This window comes from Cryptotermes secundus, unplaced genomic scaffold, assembly GCF_002891405.2.
Source record: "Cryptotermes secundus unplaced genomic scaffold, Csec_1.0 scaffold62, whole genome shotgun sequence".
Lineage (NCBI taxonomy): Eukaryota > Metazoa > Arthropoda > Insecta > Blattodea > Kalotermitidae > Cryptotermes > Cryptotermes secundus.
Genome location: NW_019727786.1, coordinates 1231761 through 1249925, shown reverse-complemented (window position 1 = coordinate 1249925; position 18165 = coordinate 1231761). Strand labels below are relative to the sequence as shown.

Genomic DNA, 18165 nt, shown 5'->3' with positions numbered 1-18165 from the left:
CTCACACCATGTGCGTTCACTTTTGCAGCATAACCAACATGCTAACAGACTATAAGCCCCATGTGGAGACAGGTTATAATACCTCCAACATCGCCCTGTGATTCATAGAAGGCAATGAAAAGGGAACCCCTAGGCTGGGGGCATAATTGGGCCACCCTGTCACTGGGGAGCATAAATACAGAGACCTGGTCCTTCAGGTTTGGGGTTGGAAGCAAGGCTAATGACCGTGAACTGCAAAAATATTACTGCTTCAAAATCCAAAAAGTGTAAACCAGATGATCTAATTAATGACGGAATAGACAAATCTGGAACAAACATCTAAGGTAGGCTATAGCTCAAAAAGGGCTCTTTTACTGTTGCTGCTGCTGATGATGATTAGCCTATACACATTAAGATTTCTCTTCAACATCACCCCAATAAATCTTTCAACAGCTACCATGAAACAAGCTTGCTTCAACTCACACCATGCATGTTCAGTTTCATAGCATAATCAACATCCTAATAGCCTGTATACATTACGATTTTTCTTCAATGTCACGCAAATAAATTTCTGAACAGCTACCATCACGCAAGGGCCTACTGACAGTAATCAGCAACACTTGCTACCACATAAAACATTCTATCAGTCATGTCACTTCCTGTAGTTGAAATGACTTGTGAGAATTACACATTGATTTGAGTGTTGACGTACAATAAAGATAAAGCTATCCCTGTGACAGGCCTTAAAGGCCCATAGGGTTGTGGGACGTCAAGGCTCCCACATTTTCTAGGCAACTTACTCACAGATGATGGTAAGGTTGTGAGCCTTGCTCACCAGCCACCATTTATGCCCCAGGATCATTCCTGGTACTCATTTCTGTTAGAGGCTGAGTCAACCCCAGGGCCATAGTGCGGCTGGAAGGATTAGGTAAAATGAAAAAATCCACCCCATCAGGACTCGAACCCGCTACCTTCCAGCTTGTAGCACAGTGCCTCAACCAACTGCGCTACTGCATGCCCCTTCATGTACAATATCCCTGAGAAAAGCAAAGATAGGTTTACATATAAAATTCAAGATATTATAGTTCCAAACACAAAGAACTATTCCCAAGATCATAAATAAATTTGGTCTGACAAAGTTGTTACTGGACAAAAAAAAATGGACCAAAATGGCAATTACTCACTAAAGACAAACTAGATGAAATCTGTGCTAGGCTTGCACATTCCCTCAAAAATTCCTTAAGATGCCCTGCACAGGAAATGGGTATTTAACCTTTTAGGTTTCAAGCTTTCTCTACTTCCAAAACAGCACTTTGATGTCTGAATACAAACTTTCTACAGAGGTGCAAAGAACACATGCATAACAACAGGGACCATTTCTGGCATCTGCTGCAATCTAGGAAGGTTCTGTTTGTGATTTGGGGTTCATGATGCATGGAAAGAGCTGATGTGAGAAGCCTGTCCCTCTTCTGCTAGACTGGCAGAATGATTTGTGGCATGCTCTGAAATAACCTCCATGTAGATGGAAGTCTTCTTTGTGTGAACCCTTGAACACTTCAGGGTCCTTTGGGCTTAGTTTACATTTCTGATCCATCACTTTTGAGTACACTGTCCAAATTACATTCACGAAATGAGTACATCTGATGTGCTTTTAGAAAAGGAAAGAAATGACTGAAGAATTCAGTCTACATTTCTACTAAAACTTGGCAATTCTGGAGTAACTACAGGCCCCACAAAATACTGTTGCTTCATTTCACCTGGCCCATCTGAAGATCTTGCAATTATAGTTTTCTGACCCTCGCATTGCTCCATTTCCAGTCTCTTCATACGAGGAGTCACTTCAGACTACTACATGACATAATAATGAAACTGCTGGCACATTATATCTGCAGAATCAATTTGTTAAAAGGTTAATTTTTAACAGAGTAAGCACTATTTTCAGAAACTAAAAAAATGAAGTTGTAGTCAATACTACTCTGCATCACAACCCCAATTGTAAATGACTCCATATTTCGCACACGTCTGAAGTAGTAGCACCACTCTCTACCATCCGCACGCACAAACACACACTTCTTACTTCCAGTGCTGAAGACCTCAAAGAGGAGACTTCAATCCTACATCATGTCTGTAGCACCTTCACTTCTTCCAGCTGAAACAACAGACAAATACATCCAGGAATGGGGAAATAGAATTTCAAGAACCAAGGAAGAGTGTTTGTATCAATATTCAATATTTATGTTATTTTCAAATTGTGTACAAATCTTCATGCACACATTCTCATAATTAAGCACAGTTTATGGTCATAAACCAAGAAGGAAATATCAGATATTTTTGAAAAAGTAACAGCAGCATGTCTAACATATCAGGGTGGCTGCACATATAGTTGCAATATAATTCCCCCACACCATGCAAAGGAAGTGATCTAGTAAATGCACCCACATCATACAATTCCACAATGAAAAACGTATTATTCAAGTGACTCCCATTTTATAAGTGGAGATGGGTTCCTGCAAAAGTCTTTTTGGTCAACATTTATAATAAAACACACCACTTTATTCGTCAACACTTTATCTACAATTTTTTTAATGGAAGCTAATAATTTTATGCCCAATAATTCTGAACTGGAAATTAACAGAAATAATTCACGCAATATACAGAGTGTCCCAGGTCTTTGGTGCCATACTTCAGGAGCGTACTGACAGTTCCTTATAGAACTTTGAAATAGGAACCCATGTCCGCAAATGTAAAATATCAGCATTAGGGCGGAACTTAATATCATTTTGTTTAAACTTGGCGCCTCAATGTCTAAGAGCATGCACAGGCATATTACCCCCTCCAAATTCTTAAGACTCACACTTTATTTTGATGTCCCCACAATCTAGGCAATAGCACGAGTGCTTGCTGGTGGATGGCTGTTCCTCTATGGAATACAGTTCAACAATGAGGCGCCAAGTTTAAACAAAATGATTTTAAATGTCGCCCTAGTGCTGCTATTTTACGTTTGCAGACATGGGTTCCTATTTCAAAGTTATTCTATAGGGAACCCTCAGTACGCTCCTGAAGTACAGCACCAAACTCCTGTGACACCCTGTATATGAGCACTGACATAACCACTCCTGCTGTTGTATCATTTTAGCAGGGAGTTTGAGCTTCTAAGGCTGCAATTTAACAAAGCCTGTTTCTAACACGTGAATCCTGTGAAATTTTTAAACAGTGAATTCCCAGTGAAACAGAATTTACTAAACACTTATTTTAATAAAGTACTCAAAATTTCCTCTAACATTCTCCACTTTCCACTTGTGTTGTTTAATGACTACATATTGGAACATAGAAGGAAATACCACCTTGAGTATCCACCCCCTGGTGGCTCGGTCAGTCGTTGCGGCTGTGGCCGGACTTCTTACCCAAGGCCCTCTCCCTCTCGATAGACTGCGCTGAACGAGAGCTTGAAGATGACTGCCTCCTACGATGAGATCTCTTGCTTGGGGCTAATGAGCTTGACCTGGAACGGGAGTATCTTCCTTTCTTGCTTCCTCGATGACCCTCATGCCTCTTAGACATGGATGGAGAACTAGAGCCTGATGAGTGCTGTTTCAGTCTCTTGTTTTTTCCAAGCTTTTTGTTCTTTCTGCTAACTGGCGAGCAACTCTCCCGCTCATGTCTATATGCACGTGGTTTGCTACTACGACTACTACTACTACTAATCCTCCTCTCACTATCATGACTCTTTCTACACCTGCCATCTGATTCACGTCTACTGCTGTGCCATCTATCATCCTTGGACTTTCTCCTGTCAGTCCCATCCCTACTCCGACTAGTGTCCGACCTACTTCTGCTTCTACTCCTACTACTCCGACCCCTTTGTCTATCCTTTCTATCCTTCCCTTTCCTGTCCTTGTCACTTCCCCTTTCCCTGTCTTTGCAACTATTCAACGTTTTGTCAGACTTCTTGTATTCACTGTCATGGCTATAACTACGTCTTCTGTGACTGTTACTGCTACTTTTTTTCTTTTCCTGCCTTCTCGATCCTCCCATATGTCTGCTATTTTTTGAGCTCTTTTTTGAACTTTGTCTACTTGCTGAAGAACTAGATCGAGATGAGCTGCTCGAATCTGAAGTTGATGAACTATCAGAATTACTCTTTGAACTTGTTTCATCATCATTTTCCTCTGAACTGACACTCCTTTTATCACTTTTCTTATTATGTGAGAGGGATGTTTCACCCCTCTTTGGGGATTGTTTTATTTTCCTGTCTAATTTAGAATTATCAGCATTTCGCTCAGACTTTCCTTCACTGTCATGGAAAGATGATTTTATTGAAACTGGGGATGTAAACAGGTCCATATTAGGCGTACTTTGTAGTTTATCTTCACGTTTTATACTGTCCTGTGGATGTAAGATTTTCGGCTTTTGGTCTTGTTCTCCTTCCTCTTCAGACCCTAAAATTATGGTCAGTCTGTCAATGATTACAGCAACAGTGCCACACTGAGCTCTGCAGACTTGAAAGTTTCATAAAAATCTAACAGATGACAGACAATCGAAGGAACATAGGAACTACATCATTTGCACAGTACACATCCCTGACTGTCATGCTACTGACCTGCAGGCTGCAACTCAATACAAAAAGTGTTTAATGTTATTGCAGTGTACACCATCACAACAAAACCTGATTAAAACATAATCTTTACACTTGCATCTAAAAATTCTTTTAATTAATTTGGTTATGTTTTAAGTAGTTTTAAAAATTATTGTTGTTATTATTATGACTATATCACAATATTATACTAATGTTATTCCTAATCTTTTCAATACAGTGACCTCAAGCTTTTAATCCTTTCTATTTTCCTTGTGTGTATCACTGCAAACACCATTCTACAAATGTTGAACAATCTCTGACATGTGATTTCAACTGAAATAATTTAATTTCTCCAACTACATGCCTGATAAATATTTAAGTGAAGAAATCAGTCTACATTCCTGGTATGAGTACTACAAATAACTGATCAAATTATCAACGGGTGACACATACTACAAGCAACTACACTTCATTTGCATACAGATAAAACGGGTTTACAGTTTCAACAAATAGATATCAAAAATTCTAAATTAAAATAAAATGCAGAAATGAGATAATAAATGGAAACAAAAAGTTCATAATTTTGGTAACTTCTAAGAAATCACATATGTTGTAAAACAAATTCTTAGAAAAAGTTACGTAAAACTGTGATTTTTCTGTTAGACAATCATACACATCTTGAAACTTTAGTGTTAAGACTATGCGAAGTCACTGTTTGTAGTACAAACTGAAGAAATGTGTTTATAGAATGTGAAAAGGCAAACTTTCCTATGTGCTATCATGTCTAACACTGGGCAGTGAATCTTATAAACTAAAAGAATAAGGTATCACGAAGACCCTGCTTTGTGCATGTCTCTAAATTTCTGCCCCTACTTCAAAATTTAAAGAATTCTATACAAGTCAGTACTAGTGAAATACATGCATAACATAATGCTATCATACCAAATGTTCCAAAATGGAGTGTCATACATAATGAATCAGTTTCAAAACATCAAAATTAAATGAAACAGTTCCTGCAAAAATGCTTTTTAAATAGGCATGTGCAAGAATTACTTTTACAGTTCAAGATGAAAACATAACAATAATCTGTAAACATTTCGATGGTGATGAGAATGAGAAATTTCTGTAATAATAATTTATGTCACAAGCCACTTTTCACAATGCACTAACATGAAATGCCCCATTTGATATAAGATTTTTTTTTAGTGAGAATTGTTCATAAATCATCATATACAGAGTGTTTCACAACTTTAGGGCTTAACTGCAGGAGGTGATTTCCTAGGTCTTTGCGATCAAAAAAGTTCATACAAACATGTGTCCGATTTTGGACGGTTACGGAGTTATGACCGTTTTTTCATTCCCGTACATGCCCTCATGTGAACCGTGTCTGTCAGCTGGTCGGTCACTATTTTTCGCCAGTTACAGACAGAGTGCTCTCATTATCTCAACACTTGAGATGTACCTAAAGCAGGGAGGGTTGGTATGTCCGGCGCGGTTCACAACCGAGCGGCAGCCTGTGTTGCGGCAGGTGGTGGCATTTTCAAAAATCAGCTTTAAGCGCCAAGAAATTCAAATTAAAGGTAATTTCACGAAATGAACTTTACATTCATACTTTAAATGTATCATGTATTATGCTGGTTTATTATTTTGTTCTGTTTATTATCAGTAATTGTTTCCTTCTATTCTGAGTTTAAAACGGTCATAACTCCGTAACCGTCCAAAATCGGACATGTTTATATGAACTTTTTTGATCACAAAGACCCAAGAAATCACCTCCTGCAGTTATGCCCTAAAGTCGTGAAACATCCTGTATAAAAACAATTCTACTCTATGACCATACCCTTTTCCACCATTGGCAGAAAGAGGGCCAGTGAGACAGATTTTGTTGACCGTAGCATTGCCAACCATTACAAAACTGATGGATCACATCAGATAGTTTGTATGCTACTGTGCAAAGCCTAAGACTACTAGAAATTCAAGGTTGAAAATAAATGTTCAAATGGGAATAAAGATTTTTTCTTCAACTTTTGTTTAAAAATTTATTATACATGGCTATTTTAAATGCTTCTTTAAAAAAATACTGTGCTCTGTGCTACTATATTTTCACATCACACATCTGCACAGATTTCAGTTATATTTTATATATGTGGATTTAAGTTAAAAGTTTCATAGTGCTGCTTTATGGGTTATCACACCATGTAACCTGGCAGGTAGCTACTACTGCTCCCATCTTCAGGAAGACATTGTTCAGTGAATTTCATTTTTATTTACATGATCTCTACTTTGCAAGAAGCTGCAGAAGGGCATACTGCTTGTTCTCATGTACTGTTAAATAGTAAATATATCTTAAAAATATTTAAAGTAAACACAATAGATTCTAATGAGATTCACACAAAATACCATGATATATTTTGCATGGTAAGCAGATGTTGAGAAAATGAAGTTCAATTTTTGCATTAATAGAAAGTTCATTCTTCAGCTTAATGTCAACCTCTCCCTCCCTCCCATACCAAATTTTATAAAACTGTCCTGCAATTTTGGAAATGGAACACATTACTGTCAGGAATGGGGGCTGGGATAGCTCAGCTGGTATAGGAACTGGCTACAGGATGGATGACTGAGGGGTTGGAGTTCGAGTCTCAGTAGGGTGAAGAATTTTCTCTTTTTCATGTCGTCCAGACCAGCTCTGGGGTCCACCCAAACTCCTATCCAATGGGTACCAGGGGATCTTCCCTCAGAGGTAAAGCAGCCAGGGTGTGAAGCTGACGACTAACCTCCAGCTTGCGCCAAGGTCAAATAAATGTGGATCTATGCATCCACTTCCTCATACGCCTTCATGACATAGTGCTTAATTAGTTAAGCATAGGGAGACAACTGTCAGGAACACTTCAGTAAAATATTTCCAGTCATATACTGACTACCTTTTTGACTCAAGAAGCTCCCTTATTTTTATGGAACAAGCTTTAAGACAGGTCTTCAGCTTATATAACATTTTCCAAAAAAGAAATACTGTGCATGTACTAGGTGGTTCAAATATGACCGGGACTGATTTTTTTGTAAACAAGTCGCACTGCGCAGCAGCTGTGCGACCTTGAGAGATTGTAGCCACAACCTCCACCCTCCCTCATGTTAGGGTTAGCAACTGTTCAGTCCTGTCTGGGAGTTGCTAGAGTGATGAGCGAACAGAAGGTACCACAGGGCGTGGAACAACACATTGTGATCAAATTCCTCGTTGGAGGAATTCACCACAGACTCCAACAACAGTATGGGGAAGAGTGTCTCTCACGGACCTGTGTGTTTGAGCGGTGTGTTGGTAGTGTATAAGACATCATGAAATGGAATACCCATTAGGAGCACCCTTCAGTTGCAAAGTTAAACAACTCTGGAAATGAGCAACCAGTACAGTTTCCATGTGCGTTTCTTTGCACCTCTGCATTCTCGATGCTCCTGTTTCTTTCCAACAGCTCTGATGAAGTTAACATTATATACATGCTCAAAAATGAATTAGTATGGTTAATACAGTCACTAGTGGTACTAATGTTACTACACATTTCAGTACCGATGTCAGAATCATTCCAACCTCACTTTTTCATGTACCTGCCATGTTTTCTATCATGTTGCAGGAAACTCACAAAATGTGGATTTCAGCTATCCTTTCACATCAGCTATCATCAAGACCAACGAGCAGTTTCTGTTTTTGCAGACAGGCAGACAGATGGATAAACTGACAATATCACTCCTACATATGGAGTCAGGATAGCTCAGCCCATACAGCAATGGGCTATGGGCTGGATGCCTGAGATTTGATTCCTGGTAGGGCCAAAAGATCTTTCTCTTCTCCACAGTGTCAAGACCCGCTCTGGGGCCCACCAAGCCTTCTATTCAGTGGGGAATGGGGGCTCTTCTCCTGCGAGTCAAGTTGCCCACTCACATCCATCTAGTGCCAAGGTCAAGGACGGTGGTGCTAAGCCTCCACTCTCCTCCATATGTCTGTATGATGCGGCGCTTAATTAAGCGCAGGGCCAGCTTTATCTTACCTTTACATCTCCTATATACCGTTTTCTTATGCATATTTTGCAAAGTACGCACAAAAAGTAATAATTCATTTAAGTGATCATCTGACCCATCAAATAGGTGCAGGAGTGATGAGACTGGAGCAAGATTCATTTGTCCATGTTCTATGCTCAGTTTGAGGTTGAAAGGCCCAAGAAAAACTACATAAAAATGTTCCAAACAGCTGACCCATGGTATCACTTTTATGCATTTATTACTTATCTAAACTTCAAATTCAGTGGCTTCATTCACTCAAATTATAGAGTGTTTACAAAACAACTAATTAGCCCAATTTTTACAAATTCTTATGGCATATCCTTTGACAACCACTATACAAGTTTACTCTCAGAAGTCCACAAGCAACCTTTTCCCATATTTTTATGTGCAGATTAATAACTCAAGAACTGGAGTCAATATGCGAAAGAAACACTAACTCCCAAACATTTTACAATCTACTGAAGCATTAAGTTAATAACCATTCAACAACATCAGTAAGAGAGAGAAAAAGAACATACTTGCAAGTGCTGATGGCAACAGAAACTTAGATAGGAGCATTTTTTAGCATTTAGGATGAGAGAGGTTTAAAAAACCTGTATGAACAATAAAAGATTATTTTGTGAGGATGCCAGTGATAATTGGCGAATAGACAGAATATGATAATGAGAGGCAGAAACAGGCACACACATGCCCAATTACATTCACAAGAACTTGAGACAGGTCCAAGATATTATGGTATCACAATCAAATTTATTTTTGTCCCATTCACAAAAAAGTTGTCATAACCTTTTGTATGTTCCAGACTTACACAGTGTATTCAGCACCTTCTCAATGGTCATATAAATTACGTGATCTGATTTCGTGTAAAACTGTGCAATGCTACCATGTACCAGGTTCACATACTTAATCTATTTTAGTGACATTTAATAGAGTTTTAGTACTTCTTCAAATCAATGACACCGATGAAGCCAGAACCTCTAACTGTGGTACAACTCTTTCACATAAAGAAAAATTGTGATAATCAGTTTTTCCCACCCCTACTCCCCTCCACCTTCTTCTGAAGTCTTTTAGTACAATCATTACATTCTAAGTTTGTATCTAAGAAAGCTGCTAAGTTTTGGTTTTAGTGTTGTTTATTTTTTAACAGTTTATTTTACAAAGATGTCAGTGGGTTAGACTACAAAGAGCTGAATGAAAAATGTCAGAATGAATAATGAATTGGAAAGGAAATGGAAGGAAGAGGTCATGACCTAATTTGAGGCAGTATTCTGGTATTTTCCTGAAGACCTCAGGAATACCTCAGTTGGGTCTTCAAGGTGATATCCAAACTTGGAACTCTCAAATATGAAAGAGAACTAACCACTCAAGGAACAATTGATCTTTTGGTACTAATTACACCAAAATTATGTCCACCTGTAACTTTCATACCTCCCAGTAAACAGGTAAGTAATGATTATTCTACAACAAACTCACAAATTATACAAAATTGAAAATCGATAATAACCCTTAAAAATTATGAAACTGCATTTGAAATTATGATGATAACGGGTGTTTCATTCGGGGCGGAACCGGGCATTTTGTTAATAACTCGGATACTAATAAAGATATTGCAACGAAATTTGGAGTGGACTTACCTCAGTTCATGTGAAGTCTGATGACATCGTAACAAGTGCTGGAAATGGCCACTATTTGCGTCCAGACAGCATTGGACTCAGCGCGCCATGTTTTCGAAAGTCCTTGCCCGTACATCAGGTGTCACTTTTTGGATGGCCTCACTTATGTTTGCTTTTAAAGCCTTTATGGTTCGCGGTTTGTTGGCATGAACTTGCGCTTTCAAATGTCCCCACAAAAAATAATCAGGCGGCGTTATACTGGGCGAGCGCGGTGGCCAAAGTCCCCTGGAAATGATGTGGTCGCCAAAAAAAGACTGGATTTCAGCCATGCTTGCGTGCGAGGTGTGTGCTGTTGCACACTATCTTCCACTGCTTTGTGAATCAACTGGAGGATGAGGAATTATCCATCAGTTATTTCCAGGAGGATGGAGCAACAGCACACACCTCGTGCGCAAGCATGGCCAAAATCCAGTCTTCTTTCGGCTTTAAAAGCAAACATAAGTGAGGCCATCCAAGAAGTGACACCTGACGTATGGGCAAGGACTTTCGAAAACATGGCGCGCTGAGTCCAATGCTGTCTGGACGCGAATGGTGGTCATTTCCAGCACTTCTTATGATGTCACCAGACTTCACATGAACTGAGGTAAGTCCAGTCCAAATTTCGTTGCAATATCTTTATTAGTATCTGAGTTATTAACAAAGTGCCGGATTCCACCCCGAGTGAAACACCCATTACTATCTCATGAAGAATTTACGTAAAACTCTACAAAGACCGTTGCACTTTACAAGCTGGCAGTTGGTGAGATGATCATAAAATTTGACTATTGTGAAACTTGAAGGTGTTCATAACACCCCACCTATATATCATCCTCACTTCTTTATTTTTCTGCTGTATAAATTTGGTCTACATCCCATACCTTCAAGGCATCCTTTCAGAGTCTCCCATCTATGCCTGGGTCTCCCAAGTGGTCCCTTCCATTCCAGTATTCAGACTAAAATTTTGCATCCATTTTTCATTATCCCGGTGCATGCTATATCATACCCATTTCATAATCATCAATCTGATCGTCCTAATGACTGGTGAAATGTACAATCTACGTAGCTTTTTATTATGCAAATTCCTCCACTCTATTACTCCTGCCTCATAAGTCCAAATATTCTCCTCAGCATGCTCTTCTCCAACACCCTCGGCATGTCCTTCCTTTAGGGTGAAAAACCAAGCTTTACACCCACAATAAAACACGTAAAATTATAGCTGTGTATAACGTCTTTTTTTTTAATCTTTACAATATTTACATAAGAGGCAAGAAGATAACAGATACATATAGCAGCAAACATCAGCAATAAATCTACTGGCCGCAAATTCTTGCGACTTCGCTCCCGTTCATGCTCGCAAACAATAGTATTGCTGCTTTAATGCTGAAAAGTCAAATCTAATTTCTGAAGCACACTTGTCCACTTCTGATAAATGAGAAACCATAAGCTGTTACTCACAGGGCCCTTTGTACACTTAAGTATAACCTACAGTTTCAAGCACGAGTTCTCCCTGGAAGACTGACTGCTGGTATATTTTTTAATCAACTACCTAACTGCATGTTGCAGGGTCTCCCTTGACATTGATACTTTCTCAGTTGGTCAAGAAATATTCTGTTTTTATAGAACCTGAAGGTTTACCATCACGTTCGTAAAGGCACAAAATTGGATCCAATTCTAAACAAGTCTTCTCTTTCCAAAGGTTTCCCAATTAACATGTTGGAAGTATTTTTCATTCCTTCCATGGATGCTACATGTCCGAATCACTACATCCTATTCGATATAAAATTTCACTGGTCCTGTTTCCCTTTGTGGGGCTGATGCACTGTGCAGGCCAGCTGGCTCAGCATTACATTTCTTCAGTGTTAATACCATCAACACAAAATTAAAATACAGCTGCCAAACATGCAGAAATGGGAGAGTTAAAAGCTCCTATTTCCTGATATTAATATGTATTGCCAGAATTAAAATATGGCCACCACCCTCATCGTGCCATTAGACTTAAAACCCATATTTTTGGATGAAAAAGGTAAATTGTCCTAACAAATAGAATGAAAAATTTGCTTAGTTTTATACACTCCGATAACATCAATAAGACAGTGTTATCCTGGCAGTAATGAAAGAGTTTACTTGCTTCACAACATACTATGGACACTGTCCTTGAACGCAATGAACACAAAGACAAGAGAGTGCATATTTCAGAATTCATCTTTGTGGACAATGCAGAATTAGATTTAAGTGCCAGTTCCAAGTCTTCCTGCTGTGGTTAGTTGTTCCACTTCAGAAATCTCTCTCTGTATCCCCCCCCCACAAAAAACAAATATGATATATAATTCATACTTTTGTTTCCATTTCTATTGAATATGAAAAAATTTGCAATCCGGATACAAAGCTCTCACCACTGACTAATGCAGTACAACACTGATATGTTGTTAAACTGTACTTATATGGCAAGATTTCTATGCCGTAAGTTATATTTATTCACACTGCGGTCTACTGAGTTCACACTGTGTAGTCTTGCAGATGGACACAGAGATTTCAGAGGAACTTGCTGCCTCTATCTTCAGGGTGCAACCTTAAGTATCCATCTGTGAGGCTACACAGTGTCACAACCCAGAAGGCCACCCCTATACAGATTCAAATTTTATACTATGTTTATTCTGCCATTCAACGCATGCTTCAGACAAACTGGTTTTATACCCAATTATTACAGGGTATTAAGTATACAAAATTAAATTGAAACACACCTACTTTGTACTGACCCACTTTAATCTTCTTCAAAATAAAAATAATTTGGCCACTAAATTCACTTAATATCGAAATCCACTTTAAATAACTAGGGGAAGAAACTCAGGCTTCATGATTTGCTTGAATTATAGCAAATGTGTTCTATAAATTGTGGCCTAAAATTAATGGAGAGAGAAAAACCAAATTACAAAACATGAATTAGTTCCCCCCCCCTTCTTACTAGCAGCCTCATTTTTATGTTCTCCTAAGCCCACTTCAGCGACAATCTATTTTAGCTAATGTCAGAAATCAATTTACAACTGGCAGCAATGAAATTCACCATACAGTCTAATGCTGGACAAACATTTAATGTTGAGAATAACCAAAATTCAGAATGCTGAACACCGTACCTTGGAAAGCAAATAGCATCCTATAATCTGCACATCCATGATGTTATGGCAAAACAACACAAAATCTTGTACTCACCCTTCTCTGCAGGATGCTTTGAATCAGTTTGGTTTTCTACCTGTCTCTCTTCTCTGTCAGTGTCATCACTTTCCTCACCCATCATGCGTCTTTCTCTTTCCTTCTCTTGCTCCTCTTCTTCCTGAAGTCTTGCCTCTATCTCTCGTTCTGTTTTCATGAAGTCCATCTTCCGCTTCTGGATCTGATTCTACCAAATCCATAGTGTGGTATATAATTAACATACATATTCTTGGCTCTTAAGCTTAAGCTGAGTTACTTGTTTAAACAAATCTAATGTGTTGATGAACAACATCTTCATTATCATATCAACAAATCCATGACATTACCGTATTTAAAAGTTTACGTGTAGCTGTCATGTACCTAACAAACCAACTCTTCTGCTCAACACTGTACACAGTTCTTGGCCAGTTCCACCACCTCTCATCCCCACAAACTTTTTCAGTATGATCCATCTCAATATTACTCTGCCATGCAATTTCTAATGACTTTATACATGCAAAATAAAGCCTTGTCTCTACAGCATAGGCCAAATGCTTACCACCTAGCAGCTTCCTTCTATTATCTCCACATATATGAAGAAAAGAAACTACTCAGAGAAACTAGACATAGGTGACAGGAAAACATTAGCAGAAAATAATCAAATGGTAGGCCATTGTGACCACAGCAAAAGAACCTATGAGTTAAAAAACAGTCCCTGCAAATGCAATAAAATGTTCAGATACCAAAAATTAATATTTCCCAAAACTGCTGCCTCTACCATTAGGAGGTACTTACCCGGCACTGCATGCAATTCTGTTCAGTAACAAGATAATCAAGCTTGGGAAAGTAAAGATTTCATAAGAAATTAATATCATAATGACAATCAATCAATTATTTATTTAGTAGCAGTCTCTTACCCTCAGTTCTTCGTCTGAGTCAGCCCCATTAATCCGTGAAGGAGTGTTGTTGCCCGTAGCATCATCACCACTGTCAGAATCCTCACTGTCACCATACATTCCCAGACCTGCATGTGTGAGATTTCGAATTCTCAAAATATTAATGCATCACCACAATAATGCTCGGTAACATTCACATAAATTAATACTATGAAGTAACAATATTGTAGTTTTTTCACTGTTCAAGTTATGCCAGCAAGCTTAAGTCATATCGGTCTGCTAAAAACATCAAAGACTGACTTTTGGGAGTGTATAAAGTGATTAGGTTGGACCAGGTTCAAGATTAACACAGAGGATAATGGAGAAACGTACATGGCCAAAACAGTGAAGAGAATGCTTATTCACTTAGAAACATGGAAAGAGGGAAAAGCAGTAACAGGATGGTTACAAGATGCTGCAAAGAGTGGCAACCAGAATGGTTTAACCATTACAGAGTATGAGGACAAACTACTTATCTAAATGCAAAATATTGAAGAAGACAGTAGCACCTCAACTTCCCAGTTTTGTATTCAATATCTTACAGCTGCATTTAGCAAGAAGAATCTTTTTACCAGCAAATTGGACTTAAATTTGAAAAAGAAACTAGTGAAATGCTACATTCGAAGCAGGGCTTTGTATGGGGCTGAAACTTGGACACTTAGGGCAGTAGATCAGAAACACTTGGAAAGCTTCGAAATGTGGTGTTGGAGAAGGATGGAGAATATCAGTTGGACCAATTATGTGAGATATTTAGAGTCAGTGAGCATAGGAATATCCTACACGAAATAAGAAAATGGAAGGCTAATGGGATTGGTCATATCTTACGCAGTAACTGCCTCCTAAATGAAGTTATTGAAGGAAAGACAGCGGGGCACATAGAAGTGACCAGAAGACGAGGAAGAAGATGTAAGAAGATGCTGGATGACCTAGGGGACAGACGAGGATATTCTCATTTGAAGGAGAAAGTTCTAGATCGCATGAAGTGGAGGAACTGTTTTGGAAGAGACTGTAGACCTGTCGTCTAACAGATTACTGATGAATGAATGAATCTTACAATTCTGCTATAATGGAACATCAAATCCAAATCATTAACACTACTTCCAAAGCATAATCTATACCTTATAGAATTTGGAAGAAACTAGACATATGATGTGAAAGCAATTTTCTTGTGCCAGTTGGGGTTACTGGATTTTTGGACCTGTCACTGTCTGGTAAACAACACTTTAGGATACCTGACAATGGGCAAAGTCCAAAATCCTAGTAATCCTGAGTCTGATATACCACTGTCAGATCCCTTTACAATCTACCTCTTGTTCCATTGTCTTATATTTTGTTTCTTCGGACAGAATAAACAAACCATAACCCTTACACACTCAAATATTATACAACATTTGTAATATGTCTGTACAGATGATGGAAAATACAATGAATGCTAATCAGTATTCTGAAAATTAGTAAGCTCCACAAACTTTCTTACATACGATCCTCAACTGCCTATTTGTAGCGATCTTTGGGTCACAATGTGACAAACATAAAAACTGCTTAAAAATGTTAAAACAAACATAATTTCTCACGGAGCTGCAGAGTTGCTTTCTGTGCAACATATACATACTCTAGTAATATGGACCATATGATTATTCACATTTAAGTACAGATTTGGAAATTGATGATGCTAAATCTGCTTGGTGGCTTAAGAACTTGTGGGTACTTTCACAGACTCTTTATCACTATTTAATTTTATTTTAAATACTGAAGTGAACATTATAGCCCACCCTCAAAAAAAGAGAGAAAGAGGAAAGGAGGAAAAGAAAATAATGTGGAAGATGAGGAGGAAGAACAGACTAACAGAATGAACATAACATGGAGCAAGTGTGATGTACACCAAGAATAAGAAGCATATCTATACAACTAAATAAAATTTAACACTCCATGTTGAAGTCATCTTCATAAATTCAAAGTTCTATGGCAGTCTTTCGTGTAAATGTATCTACAATTCAGCCATCATTTGGTTGATACAAATAAGATATCAAAGGCAAGAATATATAAAAATGGAATTCATAAAATAAATGGGAAAATATTCAGGTGCAGAGTAATGCATAGAAACATTACTTTTATATCTTCTTCTTCTTCTTCTTCTTCTGTGGCACAATAATGTAAATAAATGTAAATAAAACTAAAATGCTGATACAGTCTAGAAGGAATCCAAGGCAAACTGGAGAAATTAACATTACTTTTATATATTTAGGGGCATTTCAGAGATATCAGTCGGTCGAAGTATCTGGGGTAATTTTTGTTGAACAGAAATACTTACTCCACATGGAATGCAACAAAATAATCACAATTACCTTTATAACTTCAGCATAACTTGACTAATAAAAACTACAATAATGAAACTGCTGAACAAGCTATTCAGTTACACAGTACATATAACAGTAGTCATGAAAACAAAATACAAGAAAAGCAAACGTCAATTGTATAGCCTCAAATGTAGAACCATTTCCTTTAACTAAGGTTGAACTAAATGTGTTTCACAATACGTAAGTAAAATGCATTAATATCATTTGAAATAAAAAAGTATAAAGCCTGGTAGAAGAAATTAAAGGGAGACATAGTTATGGTGGCTTCTGTATTTTAAAATGCCAATAAAGCTATTAGGCAATTAAGAATCTGGTAGAAGTCCCTAAACATATGCTGAGCTAATTTCCATCTGGCTCCCATCCTCAAAATCTGTTTTCTATCTACCATACAATCATTTTTCCATCTTCTTCATTGCCAACCAACTCCCCCTTTTCAACAGGTCTCCCCAGCATAATTCTGCATTTATTTCTTGACTCTCCCATCCAAGTTACACGTCCAACTCAACATAACCTGTTTAATTTCATCACAAATTCTTTTGTGAAATTATCTTCATACTTGGGTGATTTAAATTTATAAGTGAACAATGATATGCAATGCAGTCCCTGAGATAACATGATAAGACTACTGTGCATGTGGTCATATGACTGAATCATAGTCTAAAGTTTTTATTGCTTTATTAAAGAAGGAACAGTTTACTAAAATGGAGCATTTAATCATCTTGGACACTGCACAGATATGTAGTTCAGATTCACAGTTTAACACTGACAACTTGTATTAAGTTTCATTTTGAAATATGTTATATAGAACACCACAAAATAAAATATATCACAGAATCAGACAATAATAACATATATTATGGAATAAATTACATCACAGTATTATCAATAGTCTGCTGGCCTAACAGGAACAAATGACTTTAAAAATATTCACATCAACAATACATATTCATGTTAAACGAGGCAAAGTTCCTCCACATGGATTACATTCATAGATGTCTACAAGCATCCCACGGGTCCTGTTCCACAGAAGCATTAATGCATACTTTAGAAGATATAAATAAATTTACTTGCAAATGCAGCTCTGTAAAAGTCTGTTCCATAAAAATAAATCATTTTTTTTTTGATTGACACAAACCTGCATGGATTATAATAATTTTAATCTTAAACAACAAAGTTTTTAAGAAACTTTAAAAATTTTAATACAAGGAAGGCTGCTGTGACTGAAAAGTTGAACATTGTGTACATCGTGTATGTCAGACATTATATGTGTATGTATATAATTTAACACCTATTGTAATAATAGTTTCCGAAAAAAGTATTTATGCCCTCTGAGGATGATCCCTAGGGATTGAAACATGTAAGGGTGATGAGTTTTCAAGTGATAAAACTTAAATAGTCACACTGGACGGTGTTATTTTTGTCTTTGTAAT

The 18165-nt window shown here is 37.7% G+C and overlaps 1 protein-coding gene across 3 annotated transcripts in view; it reads right to left on the bottom strand.

The window, feature by feature from the left end:
• Window positions 1-925: 925 nt before the first annotated feature.
• LOC111864924 (arginine/serine-rich protein PNISR) overlaps window positions 926-18165 on the bottom strand; it is a 43918-nt gene continuing 26678 nt past the window's right edge. For 2 of the 3 annotated variants that reach the window (XM_023852545.2, XM_023852548.2), the window contains exons 10-13: window positions 14361-14467; window positions 13465-13651; window positions 3324-4418; window positions 926-2128 (exon numbers count right to left, since the gene is read on the bottom strand). In XM_023852545.2, the coding sequence (XP_023708313.1) occupies window positions 3352-4418; window positions 13465-13651; window positions 14361-14467 (1361 nt within the window). In that variant the 3' untranslated portion in view covers window positions 926-2128; window positions 3324-3351. Of the gene's footprint in view, window positions 2129-3107; window positions 4419-13464; window positions 13652-14360; window positions 14468-18165 lie in introns of those variants that run through there. The other variant, XM_023852546.2, reaches the window with a different exon arrangement.